The sequence below is a fragment of the Giraffa tippelskirchi genome, chromosome 5 (assembly GCF_054371585.1).
Source record: "Giraffa tippelskirchi isolate mGirTip1 chromosome 5, T2T-mGirTip1v1.2.pri, whole genome shotgun sequence".
Lineage (NCBI taxonomy): Eukaryota > Metazoa > Chordata > Mammalia > Artiodactyla > Giraffidae > Giraffa > Giraffa tippelskirchi.
In genome coordinates this window covers 143,680,771-143,707,128 of record NC_137279.1, presented here as the reverse complement: position 1 = coordinate 143,707,128, position 26,358 = coordinate 143,680,771, and the positions used below count along the sequence as shown (strand labels likewise).

The 26,358-nt window shown below is 36.6% G+C and overlaps 1 protein-coding gene across 2 annotated transcripts in view; it reads right to left on the bottom strand.

Annotated features, from left to right (window-relative positions):
* PIGK (phosphatidylinositol glycan anchor biosynthesis class K) overlaps positions 1-26,358 on the bottom strand; it is a 122,266-nt gene that overhangs the window by 35,559 nt on the left and 60,349 nt on the right. For both annotated transcript variants that reach the window (XM_081491865.1, XM_081491866.1), the window contains one exon: positions 10,304-10,388. In XM_081491865.1, the coding sequence (XP_081347991.1) occupies positions 10,304-10,388 (85 nt within the window). The remainder of the gene's footprint in view (positions 1-10,303; positions 10,389-26,358) is intronic.

The following is a 26,358-nucleotide window of genomic DNA, read 5'->3' as shown; positions in this document are numbered from 1 at the left end:
TGCCTTCAATCCTTCCCAGCATCAGGGTCTTTTCTAATGAGTCTATTCTTTGCAGCAGGTGGCCAAAGTACTGGAGCTTCAGCTTCAGCATCAGTCCTTTCAATGAATATCCAGGACTGGTTTCCTTTAGGATTGACTGGTTTGATCTCCTTGTTGTCTAAGGGACTCTCAAGACTCTTCTCCAACACCACAGTTCAAAAGCAGCAATTCTTCGGCGCTTAGCTTTCTTTATCCAACTCTCACATCCATACATGACTACAGAAAAACCATAGCTTTGACTAGACGGACCTTTGTTGATAAAGTAATGTCTCTGCTTTTTAATATGCTGTCTAGGTTGGTCAGAGCTTTCCTTCCAAGGAGCAAGCATCTTTTAATTTCATGGCTGCGGTCACCATCTGCAGTGATTTTGGAGCCTAAGAAAATAAAACTTTCACTGTTTCCATTGTTTCCCCAACTATTTGCCATGAAGTGATGGAACTGGATGCCACGATCTTAGTTTTTTGAATATTGAGTTTTAAGCCAGTTTTTTCACTCTCCTCTTTCACTTTCATCAAGAGGCTCTTTAGTTCCTCTTTGCTTTCTGCCATAATGCTGGTGTCATCTGCATATCTGAGGTCATTAATATTTCTTCCGGCAATCTTGATTCCAACTTATACTACTCTTAACTACATATTAATTTCTTTTTCAAAAATTGTGCCTGTTTTTTTTTTTTTATCCCTAGTTGTCACTATTTTATAATTCAATAAACTCTACATGGTGCTAATCAATTTTTTATGTTTACAAATTACAGTAACACGAACCTACCAATTAAAAAAAGAAAAGAAAGAAAAGCGTTTTCTAACCCATCTGTATGCAATTCTTTTCACAAAGAACAAAAAATACCAACTTTCCACAAAAGTACCATAGTATAGTCACATATTTCAAATTTTAATAGTAAATTTAAGCTATTTTTTAAAGTGGTTTAATTTTAAAATTAACATCTCTGAAATAAATGTAAAATTACTTATATGGGAAAATCATCCACATCTCTCCATATGTGTCTCAGTGAGATAGTTCTGTACCTGCCTTCCTTGTAAACAGATTAAAAGAAAAAATAATCTCCCTAAAAGAAAAATTATCAACATAAGCATGCAAAGTAACCAAACTACTTTCTTTTGCCTGTGTTTTTCTATTTTCATAATATTTTATGTCCTAACTTTATAAATCTTTAAGAGGATTAGTTGTATTTTCACATAAAATAACACTCCTTTCATCAGTATTTGCAATTTACACTATCCCATGCAACTTCTGGTGTTCTTGCTGTTGTTGCAATACCACTAGATTGTCTGAATTGTTAATATAATGAAACCTACAATTTGCCTACCTATTCAGAAACATTAAATAAATACTACCACTCTTGGTCATGAAAGGAACCCAAGTGTCATAAATAGTCTGCAGTAAACTCTTTTTGTGACCTTTAGAAAACTCTTCACTTCCTTTTCTTCTTAGTCAGCATGCCAAAGACTCCTAAATTCAACAAATGTCACCATACTTATCCAGTGTCTATGTCCAGTGTCTACTATGTATCAGACACTACACTTAACTCAATTTCCAATGAAAATACTAACAACATTCAACAACATTTGGGAATAATTCAAATAACTTCAGCTTACAAGAATGAAATAGAGGAAAATGGGAGGGGGGGCAAAAAGAAGTGAGGAAGTCAAAACAGGATAGAGAACAGACGAAAGGAACAGGAAGGAAGGACAACAACTGAGGAGCTGGTCTTTCTCATCATCTACTCTGTTCTCTTCCTCTAACACTGCCAGAGCTATACAACCACGTGGAGAGACGATATGTAAAGAATTAACAGATGTACTGTGCACACGGCTGACTCGGCAGCTATCAGAAAAGACAGATACCAATCCAAACCTATACAATATAACAGTATATCTCAGGGAAGGAACACCTTGAATCTCCCAGGACCATGAAGCCATGTCACTACCCACTACTACCTAAGCTATGATTCCATCATACCAGGAAGGAGAGGAAAAGGAAGAAAACTCTAGGTGTGAGTGACTAAATTTTCTACCATTAGGCTGAAAGAAGAGGAGGGATAAGAGGTTAGTTGATAAAAAAATAAATCCAATTATAAGAAAATACAGAAAACATGTATTTGCTCTACTGACTGTGGCTTCTGGAAATCATCCACACTATAAAGCAACTATGCTGAGGGGCATTCACATCATTTCCAATTTGTTGTGGCCACAAGCAAGATTGTTGCAAATATCACTGCACTGAGATGCAATGGTTTTGGTATATTCACAGAGCTCTGCAATGCCAAAGAATGTTTAAACTACCATACAACTGCACTCATTTCACATGCAAGCAAGGTAATGCTCAAAATCCTTCCAGCTAGGCTTCAACAGTTCATGAACCAAAAACTTCCAGATGCACAAGCTGGATTTAGAGAAAGCAAAGGAACCAGAGGTCAAATTGCCAACACCTGTTGGGTCATATTAAAACAAACAGAATTCCAGAAAAACATCTACTTCTGCTTCACTGGCTAGGCTAAAGCTTTCACTGTGCAGATCACAACAAACTGTGGAAAATTCTTCAAGAGACGGAAATACCAGACCACCTTACCGGCCTCCTGAGAAACCTGCACGCAGGTCAAGAAGCAACAGAACTGGACATGGAACAACAGGCTGGTTCAAAATCGGGAAAGGAGTACATTAATGCTGTATACTCTCACCCTGCTTATTTAACTTCCATGCAGAGTACACCATTTGAAATGCCAGGCTGCATAAATCACAAGATGGAATCAAGATTGCTGGGAGAAATAACAACCTCAGATATATAGATGATACCACTCTAACGGCAGAAAGCAAAGAGGAACTAAAGAGCCTCTTGATGAAGGTGAAAAGAGGAGAGTGAAAAAGCTGGCTTAAACCTTCACATTCAAAAAACTAGGATCACGGCATTTGGTTCCATCACTTCATGGCAAATAGATGGGGAAACAATGGAAAGAGTGGCAGATTTTATCTTCTTGGGCTCCAAAATTTGTGAAGACAGTGGCTGCACCCATGAAATTAAAAGACGCTTGGCTCCTTGGAAGAAAAGCTATGACAAACCTAGACAGCATATTAAAAAGTAGAGACATCTCTTTGCTGACAAAGGTCTGTATAGTCAAAGCTGTGGTTTTTCCGTAGTCACATACAAATGTGAGAGCTGGACCATAAAGAAGGCTGAGTGCCGAAGAATTGATGCTTTTGAACTATGATGCTGGAGAAGACTCTTGAGACTCCCTTGGACAGCAACGAGATCAAAGCAGTCAATCCTAAAGGAAATCAGCCCTGAACATTCATCAGAAGGACTGATGCTGAAGCTGAAACTCTAATACTTTAGCCACCTGATACAAAGAGCTGACTCACTGGAATAGACCCTGATGCTAGGAAAGATTGAGCCCAAGAGGAGAAGGGGATGACAGAGATGAGATGGTTGGATTGCACCATCAAATTAATGGATGTACATTTGAGCAAACTCTGGGAGATGGTGAAGGACAGCGAAGCCTGGCATACTGCAGTCCATGGGGTCGCAAAGATTTGGACATAACTTAGCTACTGAACAACAACAATTGCAATGCTTACCACTAAGTTTAGAACATTTTTACCACTTCAAAAAAAAAAAAGAATCCCTATACCCATTTAGAAGTCATTCCTCATTCCCCACCTCATCCCAGTTCTAGACAACCCACAACAAATCTGCCTATTCTAGACATTTCACACAAACAGAACCATACAACATATGGTCTTTTATGATAGACTTTAACTTAACACACTGTTTGTTTTCAAGGATCACCCATGTAGTACAGGTATCAGTACTTCATTCCCCTTTAATCACTGAATAATGGCACACTGTATGGACATATTTTATTTGTACATTAGTTGACCAACACTGTGATGTTTCCAATTATTGGCTATTATAAATAATATTGCTATGATCAATCATGTACAGGTTTTTGTGTGGATGCATGCTTTTACATATGTAGGCTAGAATCATTGGGTCATATAGTTCTGCCAAGAGAATGTACTGGTCATAGCAAACACCCTCTTCCAACAACACAAGAGAAGACTCTACATGTGGACATCACCAGATGGTCAATACAGAAATCAGATTGATTATATTCTTTGCAGGCAAAGATGGAGAAGCTCTATACAGTCAGCAAAGACAAGACCAGGAGCTGACTGTGGCTCAGATCATGAACTTCTTATTGCCAAATTCAGACTTAAATTGAAGAAAGTAGGGAAAACCACTAGACCATTCAGGTATGACCTAAATCAAATCCCTTATGATTATACAGTGGAAGTGACAAATAGATTTAAGGGACTAGATCTGATAGACAGAATGCCTGATGAACTATGGACAGAGTATCGTGACATTGTACAGGAGACAGGAATTAAGACCATCCCCAAGAAGAAGAAATGCAAAAAAGCAAAATGGCTGTCTGAGTAGAGGCCGTACAAATAGCTCTGAAAAGAAGGGAAGCGAAAAGCAAAGGAGAAAAGGAAAGATATACCCATTCGAATGCAGAGTTCCAAAGAATAGCAAGGAGAGATAAAAAGCCTTCCTCAGTGATCAATGCAAAGAAATAGAGGGAAACAACAGAATGGGAAAGACTAGAGATCTCTTCAAGAAAATTAGAGATACCAAGGGAACATTTCATGCAAAGATAGGCTTGATAAAGGACAGAAATGGTATGGACCTAAGAGAAGCAGAAGATAATAAGAAGAGGTGGCAAGAATACACAGAAGAACTGTACAAAAAAGATATTCATGACCCAGATAATCATGATGGTGTGATTACTCACACTCACCTAGAGCCAGACATTCTGGAATGTGAAGTCAACTGGGCCTTAGGAAGCATCACTACAAACAAAGCTAGTGGAGGTGATGGAATTCCATTTGAGCTATTTCAAATCCTGAAAGATGATGCTGCAAAAGTGCTGCACTCAATATGCCAGCAAATTTGGAAAACTCAGCAGTGGCCGCAAGACTGGAAAAGGTCAGTTTTCGTTCCAATCCCAAAGAAAGGCAATGCCAAAGAATGCTCAAACTACCGCACAATTGCACTCATCTCACATGCTAGTAAAGTAATGCTCAAAATTCTCCAAGCCAGGCTTCAGCAATACGTAAACCGTGAACTTCCAGATGTTCAAGCTGGTTTTAGAAAAGGCAGAGGAACCAGAGATGAAATTGCCAACATCCGCTGGATCATTGAAAAAGCAGGAGAGTTTCAGAAAAACATCTATTCCTGCTTTACTGACTATGCCAAAGCCTGACTGTGTGGATCACAACAAACTGTGGAAAATTCTGAAGGAGATGGGAATACCAGACCAACTGACCTGCCTCTTGAGAAACCTCTATGCAGGTCAGGAAGCAACAGTAGAACTGGACATGGAACAACAGACTGGTTCCAAATAGGAAAAGGAGTATGTCAAGGCTGTATATTGTCACCCTGCTTATTTAACTTATAGGAAGAGTACATCATGAGAAACGCTGGGCTGGAGGAAGCACAAGCTGGAATCAAGATTTCCGGGAGAAATATCAATAATCTCAGATATGCAGATGTCACCACCGTTATGGCAGAAAGTGAAGAAGAACTAAAGAGCCTCTTGATGAAAGTGAAAGAGGAGAGTGAAAAAGTTGGCTTAAAGCTCAACATTCAGAAAACTAAGATCATGGCATTCAGTCCCATCACTTCATGGCAAATGGATGGGGAAAAAGTGGAAACAGTGGCTGATTTTATTTTTGGGGGCTCCAAAATCACTGCAGATGGTGACTGCAGCAATGAAATTAAAAGACATTTACTCCTTGGAAGGAAAGTTATGACCAACCTAGACAGCATATTAACAAGCAGAGACATACTTTGTCAAAAAAGGTCCGTCTAGTCAAGGCTATGGTTTTTCCAGTAGTCATGTATGGATGTGAGAGTTGGACTATAAGGGAAGCAGAGAGCCAAAGAATTGATGCTTTTGAACTGTGGTGTTGGAGAAGACTCTTGAGAGTCCCTTGGACTGCAAGGAGATCCAGCCAGTCCATCCTAAAGGAGATCAGTCCTGGGTGTTCATTGGAAGGATTGATGTTGAAGCTGCAACTCCAGTACTTTGGCCACCTGATGCAAAGAGCTGACTCATTTGAAAAGACCCTGATGCTGGGAAAGATTGAGGGCAGGAGGAGAAGGGGACGACAGAGGAGGAGATAGTTGGATGGTATCACCAACTCAATCGACATGGGTTTGGGTAGACTCCAGCAGTTGGTGATGGATGGGGAGGGCTGGCGTGTGCAGTTCATGGGGTCGCAAAGAGCCACACGACTGAGAAACTGAAATGAACTGAATGGTAAACCTACATTTAACCTTTTGAGAAACTGCCAGACTGTTTTCCAACGTGTGATTTTAATTTCTGCCAATTTGATGGGCATACAATAATTTTACTTAATTTGTAATGTGTACTTCCTTAATGAGTTTTAGGCTTTCTTTTCACTCACTAGCCATTTCTGTTTGTTCTTCTCTGACCTGCTTTTCATCTCTTTTGTCTTTTTTTTCTACTCAGTTGTTTTGTCTTTTATAAACTTTCAAGAATTCTGCATATATTTTTGATATTAACCAATTCACTATTGTCTTCTTTGCAAAGATCTTATTTTGATTCTAACATTAGTGTTTTAATGTTGTGGTATCTTTTGATATATGAAATATTAAATTTTTATGGAGCCAAACATATCTCCTGCATTTGTGTGTTCATTAAGAAGTTCTTTCAATTAAAAATGGAGTTGCCGAATCTTTCTTCTAAAATCTTATTTTAAGTCTTCATATAAAATTTATTTTATATTATATAGTATGAAATTGAAATTAAGCTGTTTTCCTATTGAAATACATATATTGTTAATCATATATTTAATGATCAAATCTCATAAATTTTTTTCTTTGAATTCTCTATTCAGTGTGTTTTCAAGCCACAGGTCAGGACTGTTTGCTTTTGAAATCAATTTAGTTAAGTTTTATTTGACACTGAAAAAAAACCAAAAAAGGAAAATAATGTGCATCACATGTAATGAGGGTAAATGTTTCATAAAACTTTTACTTCTAATTTTTAACACATACATACATCAATCTATGTAAAATGTATTTCTTATTGTGAATTATAATAATGTTTGAAATCCACCCTTTCATTATATTCCATTAATCCATTTATCTATTCCTTTGTCTATACATATTTATATGATTCAAGAGGCTGTGTTTTCTTTTATATACCTTCTTTGCCTATTATTAGATATTTGTTCTTCCACATGAACTATGTGGTCATTTTTTTCTCTAACATTAAAAAAAAAAACACCTTGCTTCTATTCTAATTAGAACTGCTAATTTGGGAGAATTATACTTTATGATATTAAGTTCCCTGCCCCATCAAATATTTGGTATAACTTTCTGCTTATGAAACGTGGTATGCTTCCATGATTCTTACACTGTAAGTTCTATAGTTTACTTGCCAAATGTACTCCCTTAGTATTTTATAGTTCCCTTCATTGTGAAAGGACCTTTTTCCCATTTCCATTTTGTGTAGTTATTGCAAATATGAAGAAGCACCAGTTTTATTCATCTTATATCTGACTATCTCACCAGATTCTCTTCTTACTTCTACTGCTTATAACTTGAATGCCTTGGATTTCCTAGATGTGCAATCATGTTTGCTAGGACACCTAAAAAAAGGTAAATAATATGGCAGTATAAAATGGCAATACTGAAATCTTGTCTATCTCCTCATTGTAACATGCAGTTTAAGTAATATAAACAAGAAATTAACTACTCAAATGACTGAAATACATTCCTCTCTCTCACTCTCTGCTATTTCTCGAGTTGCTCTTCATGTTAAGCCCTGTGTCTGGCTCCTCCTCTCTCATTTTCTAAACTGTGCCCTGGTTTCTGATGCCCGGGTGGTAGGGAAAAGAGATGCTCTGGCTCTCACTATACCATTGCGTGCGCGCGCGCGCGCACACACACACACACACACACACACATACACATCTCCATCTATTCAGACATATGCAAAAATGGCACAAGATAAGATGCTGAAAAAATATCAAGAAAACAAGGATATCCAGAAAGATGATCAAATAGAAGATATGGTGGCACTAGTGGTAAAAAACCCACCTACCAAGGCAGGAGACATAGAGACTCGAGAGACATAGGTTTGGTCCCTGGTTCAGGAAGATCCCCTGCAGGAGGAAACTGCAACCTACTCCAGTAATCTTGCCTGAAGAATCCCATGGACAGAGGAGCCTGTGGGCTATCGTCCATGGGGTTGCAAAGAGTCAGACACAACTGAAGTGACTGAGCACACAGAGGATAAGATATGTGAATAAATAACATTATTTCAAATAAGAATGACACACACTCCAAAACAGACATAGGTAAAACATGACTCAAGATGAGAAGAAAAACAGTTACTTACATTACAAAAACACACTATTATAAGTGGAGGTTAAATATACACTTCAATAACACTATAATACAGATATATTACATATTTTGAAGTTTTATGGGACTGCCTGCACCTAATTATTACATACATTACTGTTCTCTTAGGGGAAAAAATGGCTTTCAAATAATTCACTTATAAGTGAACTCCTAGCAACATAACTCATGTGTTTCTTAAAGATCACTCCACACACAAGTGTAACAGTTTCAAACTTGTAGTATTGTCAACAAAGCGAAAGAGGAAAAATGATCTTTCCTGATTACCCCTTGAGAACAAAATTAATTTTATTCAATATAAAGAAAATGAAATCCCTATCATGAATCTTAAAATAAAAATTTTATAAATTCAGGTACTATAAAAATTCCATTATAATGTTTATAATTCAGTGTTAAAATTAATATAGCTTCTTATAATGCCAAGAATATCATCATAAAAATTTTGATCACGGTCAAAGTTTTTCATCTTTGAATTCACACAGTGTATATAATAGCAGTTTATTGGTTCATTCAAGCTATAAAAATATGACTGACATTTCATCTGGTCAACCATCTTAAAGGTTAACTCTTGTTTCCTGTTTTAGATTTTATTCTAGGTGGAGTGTTGTGGGCAGACTCTATTTACCTATTCTGAACAAACCACGAACTGTTTCATTGCTCACTCTTACTGTTAAGAACATATTGACTTGCTGCCTGCTCTGCTGTTTAATTCATTTATGCTGAGAGTCAGGCATGAAGACAGAATTTTAAATGTGACATTTGCAGGCTGTTAGGTCATTTAAGCTCTGACAACACCAGGGAATTCCTGACATATAACTGGACCTGATTACCAACCACAGATCGACTATGGGCAAATTTTAGACCACTTTTTGTAATTTCTCATAGAATTTTAATATTCAATTTTAACATCCATGAAAAGATTTATATAGCCAACATTTTAAAGTAAAAGCCTGTTTTCTTTTAATAAGCTCAACCTGGTACTTATAATCAATCTGTATCTGCTAAATAAAAATTCTTTTGATTGGCAAAGACATATGGAAAGACTCATAATAATAATTAACATTTGTGAAAATTTTGACAAATTCTGACATTTAAGGGCTTTTAATATTTCCTATAATCTATAGCCTCTGATAAATCTGGCAGGTCTATCAGCCATAACTCTCATCAACAAATCACTTTTAAAATTCTTAGATTCTGGCCCAGCAGGGCAGACTTTGTATGCTGTCAGAATTACAGTAGAAAATCTAAGTTTAAAAACTTACCTCACTGCCTTCTCTAAGATTACAGTTATGTAGAAGGGATGATAGAGTCATTATAATTGGAAATGAAAAAATTACCCACATGACACTTAGAATTACACTTTACAAGAGTTGATAATGGGGTGGGGTGGAAGAAGTAGGGAGAGATTTCTTTCTCATTTTAGCTACTCAAAAAAATTACACCAAATGATATTTTTTCAGCATTTTCTTTGTCATTAACAAGTACCATATACAATGGTTCAAATGAAAGTTCTCTGAAATTAAGTCTTGTTGTTAAGTAATGCACAAAAGATAATTCTGATTCTACCCTGTATTTTATATAAGCAAGAATTCTACTGTTAAACAGCAAGTAGCCTTTTAATATTGCGCTTTGAATGAGATTTCCAACTGTAAGAGGTGGAGTCTAAATAGGGCAAGACGGCCTGGAATGCCTTTCAGCTATAGCACGTTGATTCTGAAAAACCTAACAAAAGCAATTACTTTTAGAGATTAAAAATCTTGTTTCTTTCAAAAGAATAAAATAGAAAGCAAACCTGGTGTATTATCTGAGCTACAGGAAGTTGTTCAGCGTATTTCAGAGGTTCCATTAGTTCCTCAACCATCTGGTCTTTCTTATAGCTGGAAAAAAGAAATTAAAAAACACAAAGCTAAAGTATGTATTTTTTAAATATGGCATATACTTAAACATACCAAATATGAACTATATTAAAATATATATATCTGAGATTGTAAAATAAGCAGTATTTGTCAATAATTTATGAAAAATAATCTAAGGATAATTTTTAAATGATACAACCATATATACATTCAGATTGCATAAAATTACTATTTAATAAGACTAGCTAACATCACATAATAGTCTCATCCTGTCTTTCACTCTGAGACTTAAAAATGTTTAAGAACTCCATGTTCACTGCATATGCTTTTAAAGGTCTTCAAAATCTGGCTCCAACTATTCAAGCCTCATCTTCAGCAACTCCTCCTCTACACCCGAATCAACATTTTCAGCCATGCCTATCTACTGGTCCCCTGCCAGCAGACCTTGATTCCCACGACTCTGATTTTCTCCATTCTGTTTCCTATTTGGACCAATCAAAACTCCCTTTTTGTTTACTATTCTTTCAAATATAGTAATTTATTTAGATCTACTTAGGTGCATTTTTTTTACCACCTTGAAGACAAAAATCACGTCTTATTCTTCTTTGTATAGCCACTGTTTACCATATAATGAAGACTCAATAAATGTTTGCTGAATGAATATATGAATAAAATAAAGACAATAATAACTCTCTGAGAGGTTATTCTATATGGAAAATATTTTAATACTTATATTTCAATGAGATGCAGAATTGACACAATACATACCTGACGGTACAAAAGAGTAAAGTGCAGAGTAAGAATAAAATCTCTCCAAATGAAGAAAACTACAAAAAAATGTTCTTTAAAAAGTATCAACATTTAAAAAATAGCAAATAAACATTAGATTTCAAAACAGTAAGACCGAAACACATTTAAAGTTTCAATTACCTTTTATTCCTGTAAAGTACACATTGCCTTATCAACTTAAATTTAAAAACTGAAACCTTGAATTACCTTGAAAAATAAACAAGACTAGTATAACTCTCCAGTTAAGAAATCTGATGATGAGAAATCTGGAATCTCTCCCAATAAAAAGACAAATATACAAATAAGGATAAAATTTTGTACATAAGAGTTTAAAAGACCTCTTAGCTAGGTAAAAGTTTATATATACTTTGCAGATTAGCATAAAAATAATTAATTGGAGGAACTTTGAAGACTCTTACTATTGATGAAAAAAACTGTTTTAAAATATTGCTTTATAGAGACAGAAAATGGAAGGGTGGTTTCCAGGAGCAAAAGAAGGGAGAAGGGGGAATTACTATTTAATGGGTAGAATTCCAGTATTAAAAGATGAAAAAAGTTATGGAGGTGGACACAGATAAAGACAAACTTCGTGAAGATACCAGGGGAAGATTTAATCATCTATAAATCAACAAGAGAGGCTTTTTAAGAAAACAATCCTGTCAACACCATGATCTTGGACTTCCAGCTTCCAGAATTGTGAAGAAATAAATTTCTGTTGCTTAAGTTACTCAGTCTGTGGTACTCTGTTATGGCAGCCCTCACAAATAAATACAGTATACAATCAAAAATAAAATAAATATTCATTGGCCAAAAATAACCCACATTATTTTTAAACATTTCACAATGTACCACCTTTTAAAACTCTATCTATATTTTTAGGTATGCAAAACATATACCAAGCAACAAAAGGAAAATAGATTAAATACCAATTTAAAATTTTTGTGCTTCAAAATACACTACCAAGAGAGTGAAAAACCCAAAGAATGGAGGAAAATTTTTGCAAATCATACATCTGGGAATACCAGACCACCTGACCTGCCTCTTGAGAAACCTGTACGCAGGTCAGGAAGCAACAGTTAGAACTGGACATGGAACAACAGACTGGTTCCAAATAGGAAAAGGAGCATGTCAAGGCTGTATACTGTCACCCTGCTTATTTAACTTATATGCAGAGTACATCATGAGAAATGCCGGACTGGATGAAGCACAAGCTGGAATCAAGAATGCCGGGAGAAATATCAATAACCCTCAGATAGGCAGATGACACCACCCTTATGGCAGAAAGTGAAGAACTAAAGAGCCTCTTGATGAAAGTGAAACAAGAGAGTGAAAAAGTTGGCTTAAAGCTCAACATTCAGAAAACTAAGTTCATGGCATCCGGTCCCATCATTTCATGGCAAATAGATGGGGAAACAATGGAAACAGTGGCTGCCTTTATTTTTTTGGGCTCCAAAACCACTGCAGATGGTGACTGCAGCCATGAAATTAAAAGACGCTTAATGCTTGGAAGGAAAGTTATGACCAACCTAGACAGCATATTAAAAAGCAGAGACATTATTTTATCAACAAAGATCTGTCTAGTCAAGGCTATGGCTTTTCCAGTAGTCATGTATGGATGTCAGAGTTAGACTATAAAGAAAGCTGAGCGCCAAAGAATTGATGATTTTGAACTGTGATGTTGGAGAAGACTCTTGAGAGTCCCTTGGACTGAAAGGAGATCCAACCAGTCCATCCTAAAGGAGATCAATCAGTCCTGGGTGTTCACTGGAAGGACTGATGTTGAAGCTGCAACTCCAGTACTTTGGCCACCTGATGCAAAGAACTGACTCATTTGAAAAGACCTTGATGCTGGAAAAGATTGAAGGCAGGAGGAGAAGGGGATGACAGAGGATGAGATGGTTGGATGGCATCACCCACTCAACAGACACGAGTTTGGGTAAACTCCGGGAGTTGGTGATGGACAGGGAGGCCTGGGGTGCTGTGGTCCATGGGGTCACAAACAATTGGACATGACTGAGTGACTGAACTGAACTGATACATCTGAAAAAATATTTGTATCAAAACTATATTACAACTCAATAATAAAAAGATAAATAATTCATTAAAAAATTTTCCTTCCTCATTCAGGATATTTCTAAGTGAAACTGGAATATTTGTGGGGTTTTTTTTACTGTATGTCTGTGGCAGGAAATAATACAATGACTACTCAGTAGAGTTTGGTGCTGTTGCCTTGATTAAGGCACCAGAAGTTTCAATAAATATTTGCTGGGGAAAAAAATCAGTGTAGATGAGATCACTGAAGTAATTCTAAGAGTAAACAGAAACATGAAAAATTCTTCTAAAAATACAAAGTAATGACATATAAAATGGAATTCATTTTACTCATAAAATCTTTCAATCAATATAAAAGATACAAAAATATTAGAAACCTAATATTACCAATTCAAACAATTTCAAAAATGACAAGTAGCTGTTGCAAACAAATTCAACTTCTTTTTCCTTATTTTATTTTTTCTGAACCATTTTAAAGTTGCAGATATCACAACAGGTCACATCTAAACACTTCAGCATGCATCAACCAATGATAGGTTTGAAAATTTTCTTTTTCTTTTTTTTGTCCAGCTGAACAGCTTTCAGGATCTTAGTTCCCCCACCAGGGATCATACCACACTTCTGACCCCAGCAGTGAAAGCACTGAGTCGTAACTGTCAGGGAATACCCTTGAAAATTTTCTTAATAACTGCAGCATTTTTAAAAAAGTCACTCAAAGTACAATTCCCAAGTAATCTTGGGTATCACTATGGATTTTGAGCTTTTTACTTATTCAATGTCCCATAACAAATTACTCATTTTGAATTTCTTGAAAAAGTCCATCATTTTCTTGCTATGTATGTTGCTAAAGGTGTGATGTCAAACTAATTTTCAATCCATTTTAATTACTCTCTTTTTTAATTTATTTTAAAAATAAAACTATTTTTTTTTTTTTTGGCTTGAAGGCTCAGGTGGTCTTTTTCTTTTATTTTAAAGTCTAATACTAATATATAGGATATAGCTAAAAGTCAATTGTTCTAGATCAATCAATTCTCCCAGGCACATGGGGGCCCTTTCAATATGGAAACTCAAGTCTCCTTTTATTTTAGAAAAGTTTGTTTTATTACAATTTTAAATATTATTTCTGTTTATTTCCCATTTATTTTTCTAGTTCAATTTCTTGATCTAAATATATTGGATCTTCTCTCTTTCTCTCAGATCCTTTTATCTATCTTATTTCAATTTCACTTTCATGAATTTTTTCATTTCTAGTCTTTATGTCTCTTACTGAATTTTTGGTAATATCTATCTTACCTTGGGTCCCTTGTATTTACTTTTCATTTCTGAAATGATTTTTGTCTTTTTCTGTTGATTTCCTTTCCAGAGTTCAGTCAGCTCCTATTTCATACATCTTCCTATTCACTGTCAATTTCAATTGTGAGTTTTGAAGTATCTGATTCATGGTGTTCTTTCATAATGCAACTGCTTGTGTAATGTTAAGTTATTTATATTTGAGTATTGTGTCTTGACATCACCAGATGGTCAACACTGAAATCAGACTGATTATATTCTTTGCAGCCAAAGATGGAGAAGCTTTACACAGTCAGCAAAAACAAGACCGGGAGCAGACTGTGGCTCATATCATGAACTTCTTATTGCCAAATTCAGACTTAAATTGAAGAAAGTAGGGAAAACCACTAGACCATTCAGGTATGACCTAAATCAAATCCCTTATGATTATACAGAGGAAGTGACAAATAGATTTAAGGGACTAGATCTGATAGACAGAGTGGCTGATGAACTATGGACAGAGGTTCATGACATTGTACAGGAGACAGGGATCAAGACCATCCCCAGGAAAAAGAAATGCAAAAAAGCAAAATGGCTGTCTGAGGAGGCCTTACAAATAGCTGAGAAAAGAAGAGAAGCAAAAAGCAAAGGAGAAAAGGAAAGATACTCCCATCTGAATGCAGAGTTCCAAAGAATAGCAAGGAGAGATAAGAAAGCCTTCCTCAGCGATCAATGCAAAGAAATAGAGGGAAACAACAGAATGGGGAAGACTAGAGATCTCTTCAAGAAAATTAGAGATACCAAGGGAACATTTCATGCAAAGATGGGCTCAATAAAGGACAGAAATGGTATGGACCTAACAGAAGCAGAAGATATTAAGAAGAGGTGGCAAGAATACACAGAAGAACTGTACAAAAAAGATATTCATGACCCAGATAATCACGATGGTGTGATCACTCACCTAGAGCCAGACATTCTGGAATGTGAAGTCAAGTGGACCTTACAAAGCATCACTACGAACAAAGCTAGTGGAGGTGATGGAATTCCATTTGAGCTATTTCAAATCCCGAAAGATGATGCTGTGAAAGTGCTGCACTTGATATGCCAGCAAACCTGGAAAACTCAGCAGTGGCCACAGGACTGGAAAAGGTCAGTTTTCATCCCAATCCCAAAGAAAGGCAATGCCAAAGAATGCTCAAACTACGGCACAATGTACTCATCTCACACGCTAGTAAAGAAATGCTCAAAATTCTCCAAGCCAGGCTTCAGCAATACGTGAACCGTGAACTTCCAGATGTTCAAGCTGCTTTTAGAAAAGGCAGAGGAACCAGATATGAAATTGCCAATATCCGCTGGATCATCGAAAAAGCAAGAGAGTTCCAGAAAAACATCTATTTCTGCTTTACTGACTATGCCAAAGCCTTTGACTGTGTGGATCACAATAAACTGTGGAAAATTCTGAAAGAGACGGGAATACCAGACCATCTGACCTGTCTCTTGAGAAACCTGTATGCAGGTCAGGAAGCAACAGTTAGAACTGGACATGGAACAACAGACTGGTTCCAAATAGGAAAAGGAGTATGTCAAGGCTGTATATTGTCACCCTGCTTATTCAACTTATATGCAGAGTACATCATGAGAAACGCTTGGCTGGAAGAAACACAAGCTGGAATCAAGATTGCCAGGAAAAATATCAATAACCTCAGATATGCAGATGACACCACCCTTATGGCAGAAAGCGAAGAAGAACTAAAGAGCCTCTTAATGAAAGTGAAAGAGGAGAGCGAAAAAGTTAGCTTAAAGCTCAACGTTCAGAAAACTAAGATCATGGCATCTGGCCCCATCACTTCATGGGAAATAGATGGGGAAACAGTGGAAACAGTGTCAGACTTTATTTTTTTGGGCTCCAAAATCACTGCTGATGGTGATTGCAGCCATGAAATTAAAAGACGCTTACTCCTTGGAAGGAAGGTTATGACCAACCTAGATAGCATATTTAAAAGCAAAGACATTACTATGCCAACAAAGGTCTGTCTAGTCAAGGCTATGGTTTTTCTTGTGGTCATGTATGGATGTGAGAGTTGGACGGTGAAGAAAGCTGAGTGCTGAAGAATTGAAGTTTTTGAACTGTGGTGTTCGAGAAGACTCTTGAGAGTCCCTTGGACTGCAAGAAGATCCAACTAATCCATCCTAAAGGCGATCAGTCCTGGGTGTTCATTGGAAGGACTGATGTTGAAGCTGAAAGTCCAATACTTTGGCCATTTCATGTAAAGAGTTGACTCACTGGAAAAGACCCTAATGCTGGGAAGGATTGGGGGCAGGAGGAGAAGGGGACGAAAGAGGATGAGATGGTTGGATGGCATCACTGACTCGATGGACATGGGTTTGGGTAATCTCCGGGAGTTGGTGATGGACAGGGAGGCCTGGCGTGCTGTGATTCATGGGGTCTCAAAGAGTCGGACACGACTGAGCTACTGAACTGAACTGATTGTGCCTTGGCTTCCCTGGTGGCTCAGACGGTAAGAATCTACCTGCAATGTGGGAGACCTCAGTTTGATCCCTGGGTTAGAAAGATCCCCTAGAGAATGGAATGACTACCCATTCCAGTATTCTTGCCTGGAAAATTCCATGGACAGAGGAACCTGGAGGGCAATAGTCCATAGGATCACAAAAAGTTGGACACAACTGAGCAACTAACACTTTGACTTTTATCTTAGTTTTCCTTTTTTGTACCTGTCTTTTCTTTCTTTTTATTTTTCCTTTCATTCTCTGTCTGGTCAGCGTGTTTAGAAGACTTGATTTTAGTTTTTTGCTTTCTTATAGTAACTCTGTATGGATGTTGGCTTCTTTTTTTTACTGAAAATTATCTGCATTGTTTTTTTTTAGATGCAGCAATACAGTAAGCTATCTCGTGATGGGGAAAGAAAGGAGATAAGTTGGCTTATTAGGTTTCTCTCCATTCAACAGCATCCTCCTCTATGGCTACAATAAAGTGTAAATTTTTTTAATAAATGGTACTTTTTGTGGTGGTGGTGAGAACAGAATTTGTCCTTTTATTTTCCCCCTCTCATTTCCTTTGGACCCCTATGTGCAGTTGCTTCTTTCTTTCCCTTCACTACCAAGACTCCAAGGGACACCTCCTCCTTCCTTGCAAACTATCATCCATTTCCTCAGAATTAATGCTTTCCCAATACTATCACCTAAGTCAAGTCACCCCCACTTTCTAGACCCCATATCTTCTATCTTTAGTAGCTAGGGCCCTAGCAAGTAGTTTACAGCATAATTCAGGAACTAAGAAAACTATCAATGTTAATTCTAATTTATATATGGCTACCATTCTAAGGGAACCTGGAATTTTCCCTTGCAAAACAGTAAAGTTCTCTTTCTTAAAGCTACTCATTATTCCTTTTATTTAACATTTGAGTTCCTCCTAAAAAGATATATTCTTCATTTTTTTAACATATACTTTTCTATTATCTCTTTCCAAGATCCTTCACTAAGACATCTACTTTAAAAAGAGTAGTTTCTGCATGCAAAAAGCTATACATTCTTTTTATTACTTTACTGTTTCTTTTAAAAAAAAACAATAATAGGAATGGAATTTGCTTACACTATAGAAGAATTGTAGATACAATACAGTGACACTACAATCTTAAATCAAAATCCAGTTAAAATATTGTCCAAATCCTTTGCCAAAGTAAATAAAATGCTGCTGGCAAAATTCTGAAACCCACAAAGTTAGTCTTTACAAACTTTTGAGTTCTTTTTAGTCTTTCAAGATGCCCAGTTCCCTCAAAAAGCTTTCTCCTCTGTTGTATCCAGCACTCCTAAAATAACACTGCAATATCATTAATGTATCCACATATAAGTTCACCTCTAATTCAGAAAAAGGTGAGGTTTTATTCCATATTGCCATGTAAAGATTAGATTATTCACGTATAAAATGGCCTAGGTTTACTGTGGGCAGAAGATTAAAGCATCTTTTCAAACACTAAAAATACAGCCAACAAAAAGAACAGAAAAACAGACACATTGTGCTATGCTAGACACAAACTAAAAATTAGGATCATCAATAAATAATTCAAGACACATGATGTAGGGTACTCTGACATCATTAGGAAGAAATTCTTTAAACACACCAGAAACAGGAAGCTAGCCAAAGTTAGTGTTACTTCTTGAACATGAGAGACTAAAAGAATTTTTTGAAACTAAAAGAAATCAAGTTAATTTCTTAATACAATCCTGCTGAGGGGAAAAAAGGACAGAAAAATTTCCACTCCTAAACTGCATTAAAAAAAAACCAAGCATTCATATAATTGACAACACATATTGTTGTGCAAGATATACTTGACAAACCTGCAGCCCTATGACATTCCTGAAAGTTTAAAGACACTCTAAGGGAAAAGACAACTCAAATTTATTGGTCAATAGAGACAAACACAAAATGCTATTACAACTCCAAAACATCCCAAGAGTCACTGAAGATTATTTTTGTGAAGACAGGTTATATAGAAATGACACAACAATCTAACGCATCTTCCTTGAAACGAGATCCCCCTTCCACACTCACAGCATCACCATTCTTCTAATTGTCAAACTGCAATCTTGCAAGCAAAGATACTAAACATAGTCTTGGCTATTACCTACTTTAAAAAAGCACAAGGAAGATAATGAGCTGGGGAAAGACATATCATTTGAGGTAGGGAACAGAAAGTTAACTCCCAAGAGAAATAAGGTTATATGAGCTTATGGCCCAACTCCTGAAATGCATCTTTTTTACCATCAGCTTGCAATGAGGTAGCATATCAGTTAAAAAAGAACATCAGTTTAAAAAGATCACATAGCAGTTAAAAAAGAATACCTCCCAAGAAATTTAGTAAAGTGAATATAACGAAATCCCAGAAAACCAAGCTCTAATTCTCACTGAAGGACCTCTTATCTGGTAGAAGTTGTAAGCAGGCTTCACAGAAGTTCTCCAAACCAGCAAATGTGTATATTCATAAGGAATAATCTTTGTAGAGTCAAAGGCAATTTTAAAATAGCAGTTGTCAGAGGAAATCCTGTCAAAATTACTGAGCACTTCTCAGGTGGGGCTAAGTGGTAAAGAACCTGCCTGCCAACGCAGGAGATGTTAGAGACATGGGTTCCTTCACCTAGGTCGGGAAGATCCCCTGGAGAAAGGCATGGCAACCCACTCCAGCATGCTTGCCTGGAGAATCCCATGGACAGAGGAACCTACAGGGCTACAGTCCATGGGTTGCAAAGATTCGGACATGATTGAAGCAACTTAGCATGCATGCATCCAGTAGGTACACATAACTGAAGTTATATACGTGTGTTGTTCTAGTCATTTTATTTTGCTTAAATATATATGTATACATGAAAGTAGAATATTCATAGTTTCATTAATAAATTATATTCTACATACAAATAGATACAAACATAAGAGACAAAGAACTCATACAACTCAACATCAAAAAAACAAACAACCTAATTAAAAAATGGGCAGAGGACCTGAACAGAAATTTTTCCAAAGACATATAGCTTAGCTGCCTGTCGTGTCCGACTCTGTGAGACCCTATGGTCTGCAGCCTGCCAGGCTCCTCTGTCCGTGGGATTCTCTAGGCAAGAGTACTAGAGTGGGTTGTCATGCCCTCCTCCAGGGGATCTTCCCAACCCAGGGATCGAACCCGGGTCTCCTGCATTGCAGGCAGTCTTTACCACTGAGCCACCAGGGAAGCCCAAAGACATATAGAGAACCAATAGATACACGAAAAGATGCTCAACATCACTAATCATCAGGAAAATACAAATCAAAACCACACTGAGATATCACCTCATACCTGTCAAGATGGCTATTATCAAAAAGACAACAAATGACAAGCGTTAGCCAGCATGTAAAGAAAACTCTCGCGCACTGTTGGTGGGAATGTAAATTGGTACAGCCACTATGAAAAACTGTACGGAGGCTCCTCAAAAAAAAAAAAAAACCCTGAAAATAGAACTACCATACAATCCAGCAATTCCACTTCTGGGTATTTACCAAAGACAAACAAAAAGATCAATTCAAAAAGATATATCCATCTCTGTGTTCACTACAGCATTATTTACAGTAGCCAAGATATGGAAATAACCTAAGTGTCCATCCATAGATGAATGGACAAAGAAGATGCGGTATAAATATAACAGGATACGGTGCTAAGTCACTTCAGCAGTGTTCGACTGAATATGGAATATTACTCAACCATAAAAAAGAATAAACTCTTGCCATTTGCCACAACATGGATGAACCTGGAGGGTATTATGCTAAGAAAAGAAGTTGGACAGAAAAAAACAAATACTGCATGATTTCACTGAAATGTAGACTCTAATTAAAATAAATAAATAAATATACATAACAAAACAGAAACAAAGTCATAGATACAGAGAACAAATAGGGGGGATGCCAGAGGGGAGAAGGTTGGGGGATAAGTGAAACAGGTGAGGGAGATTTAGTGGTACAAATTTCTAGTTACAAAATAAATGTCACAGGGATTAAATATAGTGTGGGGAATATAGTCAATAACAACATAGGATCTTTGTATAAGGACAGATGGTAAATAAACTAATCAAGATTATCATTTTGTAATGTACAGAAATATAAATCACTATATTGTACACCAGGAATTAACATAATTTTTAGGTCAATTATACTTCAAACAAACTCATAGAGAAAAGTGATCAGATTTATGGTTACCAGAGGCTGGGGGTGGAAAGTGAGGGAACCAGATAAAGGTGGTCAAAAGGTACAAACTTCCAGTTACAAGAAAAAGAAGTACTAGAGGGGTAATGTACAACATGATTAATGTGATTAACACTGCTATATGTTACATATGAAAGTTCTTAAATAAATCCTATGAATCATAGAAAAAATATTTTCTCCTTCATCTATTCTTTTCTATCAAGAGATGATGGATGTTCACTCAACTTGTGGTAAACATTTTATAATGTCAGTCAAATCATTATGCTTTTAATGTACACAGTGCTTTATTCCAATTATATCTCAATAAAACTGTAAGGGGGAAAAAGGCTCAGCAAAAAAGTAAATAAATAAAATAATATATATATAAAATTCAGCCACTTTTTTTTTCATTTATTATGTTTTTGAGATCCAAGCATGTCGATATGACTACCAATCTAGTTCATTACTGCTAATAACTATATGGTGTAATATGAAAGGGCTTCCCAGGTGGCTCAGTGGTTAAAAACCCGCCTACCAATGCAGGAGACGCAGGTTCGATCCCTAATTGGGGAAGATCTCCCGGTGAAGGAAACAGCAACCCACTCCAGTATTCTTGGCTGGAAAATTTCATGGAGAGAGGAGCCTGGTGGGCTATAGTCCATAGGGTCACAGTCACAAAGAGTCAGACACAACTGAGCACACGTATACACACTCATAATATGAAAATGCTTCATTTTACTTAGACATTCCATTATGCACAGACATCAGCTTTTAATTATTTATTGTTAGAAATAATGTTGCATAAACTATTCTTCCAGGCTACTTTGTCTACATGTGCCAACAGGCTTTATAACACGGCAAACTATAGCCAGCCCATAGATCAAATTTGACCTGTCATCTGTTTCTACATGTAATAGCTTACAGCTATTACATTTTTTAGTGGTTAAAAAGACATTAAGGGAGAATATTTCATGACAAATGAAACATATAAAATTCAAAGTTCAGTGTCTATAAATAAAGTTTTATTTGAACCCATTCATCTGTTAATGTATTATCCGTGACTGCTTTTGCACTACAATAACAGCATATTTGCAGCTGAGACCATTCGACCTACAAAGGCTAAAATGTTACTTAGCTGGCCTTTCACAGAAAAAGTTTGTGAACCCCTATTCTAAAGTAATTACTTAGAAGTGGACTTTCAGGGTCATAGTTATGCATATTTTAAATTTTACTAGTAACAACCAAATTACTATCCAAGGGGGCTGCATCAATTTACACTGCCACCAGAAATGTGTAAATTCCCATTTCCCTCATCACCACTTAATTTTCTACAAGAAACTGTATCTCATTGTCTTAATTTCCATTTCCCCTTTTAAAAAATACTTGAAAAGTCACTGGACATGAGTTTTTCTTTTCCAAACTATCTCCTCTGGTCACTTTTCTATTGAGGTGTCTTTTAAAAAGAATCTATGTGCAGTTACATATATAACCTGGAAAGAAATTTTTTGACATACATGTTGCAAATAATTTCACCCAGAGCTTCTCTTTTAACTTTGTATTTTTTACTACATATGGCATTTTAACTTTGTTGCAGTTAAGCTTTATCAACCATATTATTGATATTACACTAAACAAAGCATTTCTTTTAATAGCTATGATTGGTTAGTATAATATGCTGCTGCTGCTGCTGCTAAGTCGCTTCAGTCGTGTCTGACTCTGTGCGACCCCACAGATGGCAGCCCATCAGGCTCCACCGTCCTTAGGATTCTCCAGGCAAGAATACTGGAGTGGGTTGCCATTTCCTTCTCCAACGCATTAAAGTGAAAAGTGAAAGTGAAGTCGCTCAGTCGAGTCCGACTCTTCACGACCCCATGGACTGCAGCTTACCAGGCTCCTCTGTCCATGGGATTTTCCAGGCAAGAGGACTGGAGTGGGGTGCCATTGCCTTCTCCGTAGTATAATATACTGACACACTATTTCCCAACTCTTGTAAGTTTAATAATTAAATGGTAGAGTCTCTTAAATTTTCTATTACACAGTCTTTAAAAAACAACAAAAAAAAGAGAAAACAACAGGGAAAGTTGCCTCTTCCTGATCCTTATACCTCTTATCATTCCCTTGTCTTCTGGCATTATTTGGGACTTCCTGTGTAGATGGAAATACAGTATGTATCCTTATCTCATCTGACTTTCATAGAGATGCTTCTAAAGAGTCACACTAAAATGTAATGTTTTCTGCTGGCTTTAGATATACAGCCTTTATTAAGTCAAGGCAGCTCTCTTTTATTTCCAGTTCACTAAGCCATGTTGCTTTTTTTCATCATTAATGATTGATGAATTTTAATCAGGTGCTTTTTCTGTATCTACTGAAACAATTACAAACTATTTCTCATTTAATGTACAGATAAAATGAAGTACATTAATATATTTTCTAACTCTAAATCATTCCTAGAATTTTAAGATAACTTCTATTTGGTCATGAAGTATTTTTACTTTTACATCACTGGATTTGAATTTAAGATTTGTACATCTGTTTAAAAAAAGATTTGTACAAGTGTAATAATAAAATGAGGTTGGTTCTATTATTTTTTCATTCTCTTCTTGTCTAATTTTGGTTTCAAAATAAACTAGCTCCATCAAATTAATTGGTTAGCATGCTTTCTTTGTCTATTCTGTCTGTATGTCATCTTCACATGTTTGGTAAATGTCACAAGTGAAAACTATCTAAGCCTACTGCTTATTTGAAGATTGTTGAGAGAAGGTACATATTTTTTTACAACTGATAAAGAAGCAAATTCTCTTACTTGAAGGCTTAATTTATTTCTTTTACTTATTTTTTTCCTAAATCCCCTGTATTCCTGTATTACCTTAGTCACATTCCAAGTGATTTTTATAACCTTATACTGAAAATGCATCATGTAAACAGCACATTTTGAGATTTTGTTGTAAATTAGTATGATAATTTTACTCTTTCAAAGAGGGCATTTGGTCCAATTATACTTAACTTATAGACTGATACAACTGTGTCTAATATTACTATCAATTTTCTATTTCTCATCTATTTGATGTTTCTTTTACTTTCCTTTATTCCTTTGAATTAACCAAATACTCTATTAATCTTTTTTTGTTTATTAACATGGTAGTTATACATACATTTATAATAATTATAGTGGTTAGCCATGACATTATAACATCAAACTTTGGCTTGGTAATCTAATCAAATGACCCACATTTATCATTTCTCCAATAAGAATAGCATTTTGCAACACTTTCATTCTAATTATCCCTCTGCCTTTTGCATGGTTGCTGTAATATATTTTAATTAGGCAAATATTGTTTTAACTCAACAAGAGATTGGGGGTTTTTTTGGTACTATCCATATTTAATTATCTTAAATGATACATATGTCTATTCTGGTTCTCTTCATTCCTTACTAAATTTCTGTTTCCCATTAGGATCATTTTATTTCTGGCTAAAGTACTTTAGTTTTTACTGTAGTTCAGGTGCACTGGCAACAAATTCTTCTATTTGACTGAAGACATCTTTATTTCACTTTCATTTTTGGGAGATATTTTTGCTGTGTATAGATTTATAGGTTAGAAGTTTTCTTCCATTCAGCACTTTAAGCATGTCATTCTGTTGTTTTATGGCTTCCACTGTTTCAGTCACTCAGTAGGTCGCTGAGTTGCGTCCAACTCTTTGCAACCCCATGGACGGCAGCAGGCCAGGCCTCCCTGTCCATCACCAACTCCCGGAGCAGCTCAAACCCATCTCCATTGAGTCGGTGATGCCATTCAATGATCTCATCCTCTGTCGTCCCCTTCTCCTCCTGCCCTCAATCTTTCCCAGCATCAGGGTCTTTTCCAATGAGTCAGCTCTTCACATCAGGTGGCCAAAGCATTGGAGTTTCAGCTTCAGCATCAGTCCTTCCCATGAGTATTCAGGACTGATTCCCTTTAGGATGGACTGGTTGGATCTCCTTGCAGTCCAAAGGACTCTCAAGAGTCTTCTCCAACACCATAGTTCAAAAGCATCAATTCTTTGGTGCTCAGCTTTCTCTACAGTCCAACTCTCACATCTATACATGACTTGAGGAAAAACCATAGTTTTGATAAGACAGACGTTTGTTGGCAAAGTAAAGTCTCTGCTTTTTTAAATGCTGTCTAGGTTGGTCACACCTTATCTTCCAAGGAGCAAGTGTCTTTTAATTTCATGGCTGCAGTCACTATCTGCAGTGACTTTGGAGTCCAAGAAAATAAAGTCAGCCACTGTTTCCATTATTTCCTCATATATTTGCCATGAAGTCATGGGACCAGATGTCATGATCTTAGTTTTCTGAATGTTGAGTTTTAAGCCAACTTTTTCGCTCTCCTCTTTCACTTTCATCAAGAGGTTCTTTAGTTCTTCTTCTCTTTCTGCCATAAGGGTGGTGTCATCTGCATATCTGAGGTTATTGATATTTCTTCCCATAATCTTGATTCCAGCTTGTGCTTCATCCAGCCTGGCATTTTACATGATGTACTCTGCATATAAGTTTAATAAGCAGGGTGACAATATACAGCCTTGACGTACTCCTTTCCGAATTTGGCACGAGTCCATTGTTTCAGGTCCGGTTCCAAGTGTTGCTTCTTGATTTGCATACAGATTTCTAAGGAGACGAGTAAGTTGGTCTGGTATTCCTATCTCTTTAAGAATTTTCCACAGTTTGTTGTGATCCACACAGCCAAAGGTTTTGGCATAGTCACTAAAGCAGAAGTAGATGTTTTTCTGGAACTCTTGTGCTTTCTGATGATTCAACAGATGTTGGCAATTTGATCTCTGGTTCTTCTGTCTTTTCTAAATCCAGATTGAACATCTGGAAGTTCACGGTTCACATACTGTTAAAGTCCGGCTTGGAGAATTTTGAGCATTAATTCACGAGCGTGTGAGATGAGTGCAACTGTGCAGTATTTGAACATTCTTTGGCATTGCCTTTCTTTGGGACTGGAATGAAAACTGACTTTTCCAGGCCTGTGGCCACTGCTGAGTTTTCCAAAGTTGCTGGCATATTGAGCTCAGCACTTTCACAGCATCATCTTTGAGCATTTGAAATAGCTCAACTGGCATTCCATCACCTCCACTAGCTTTGTTTGTCGTGATGCTTCCTAAGGCCCACTTGACT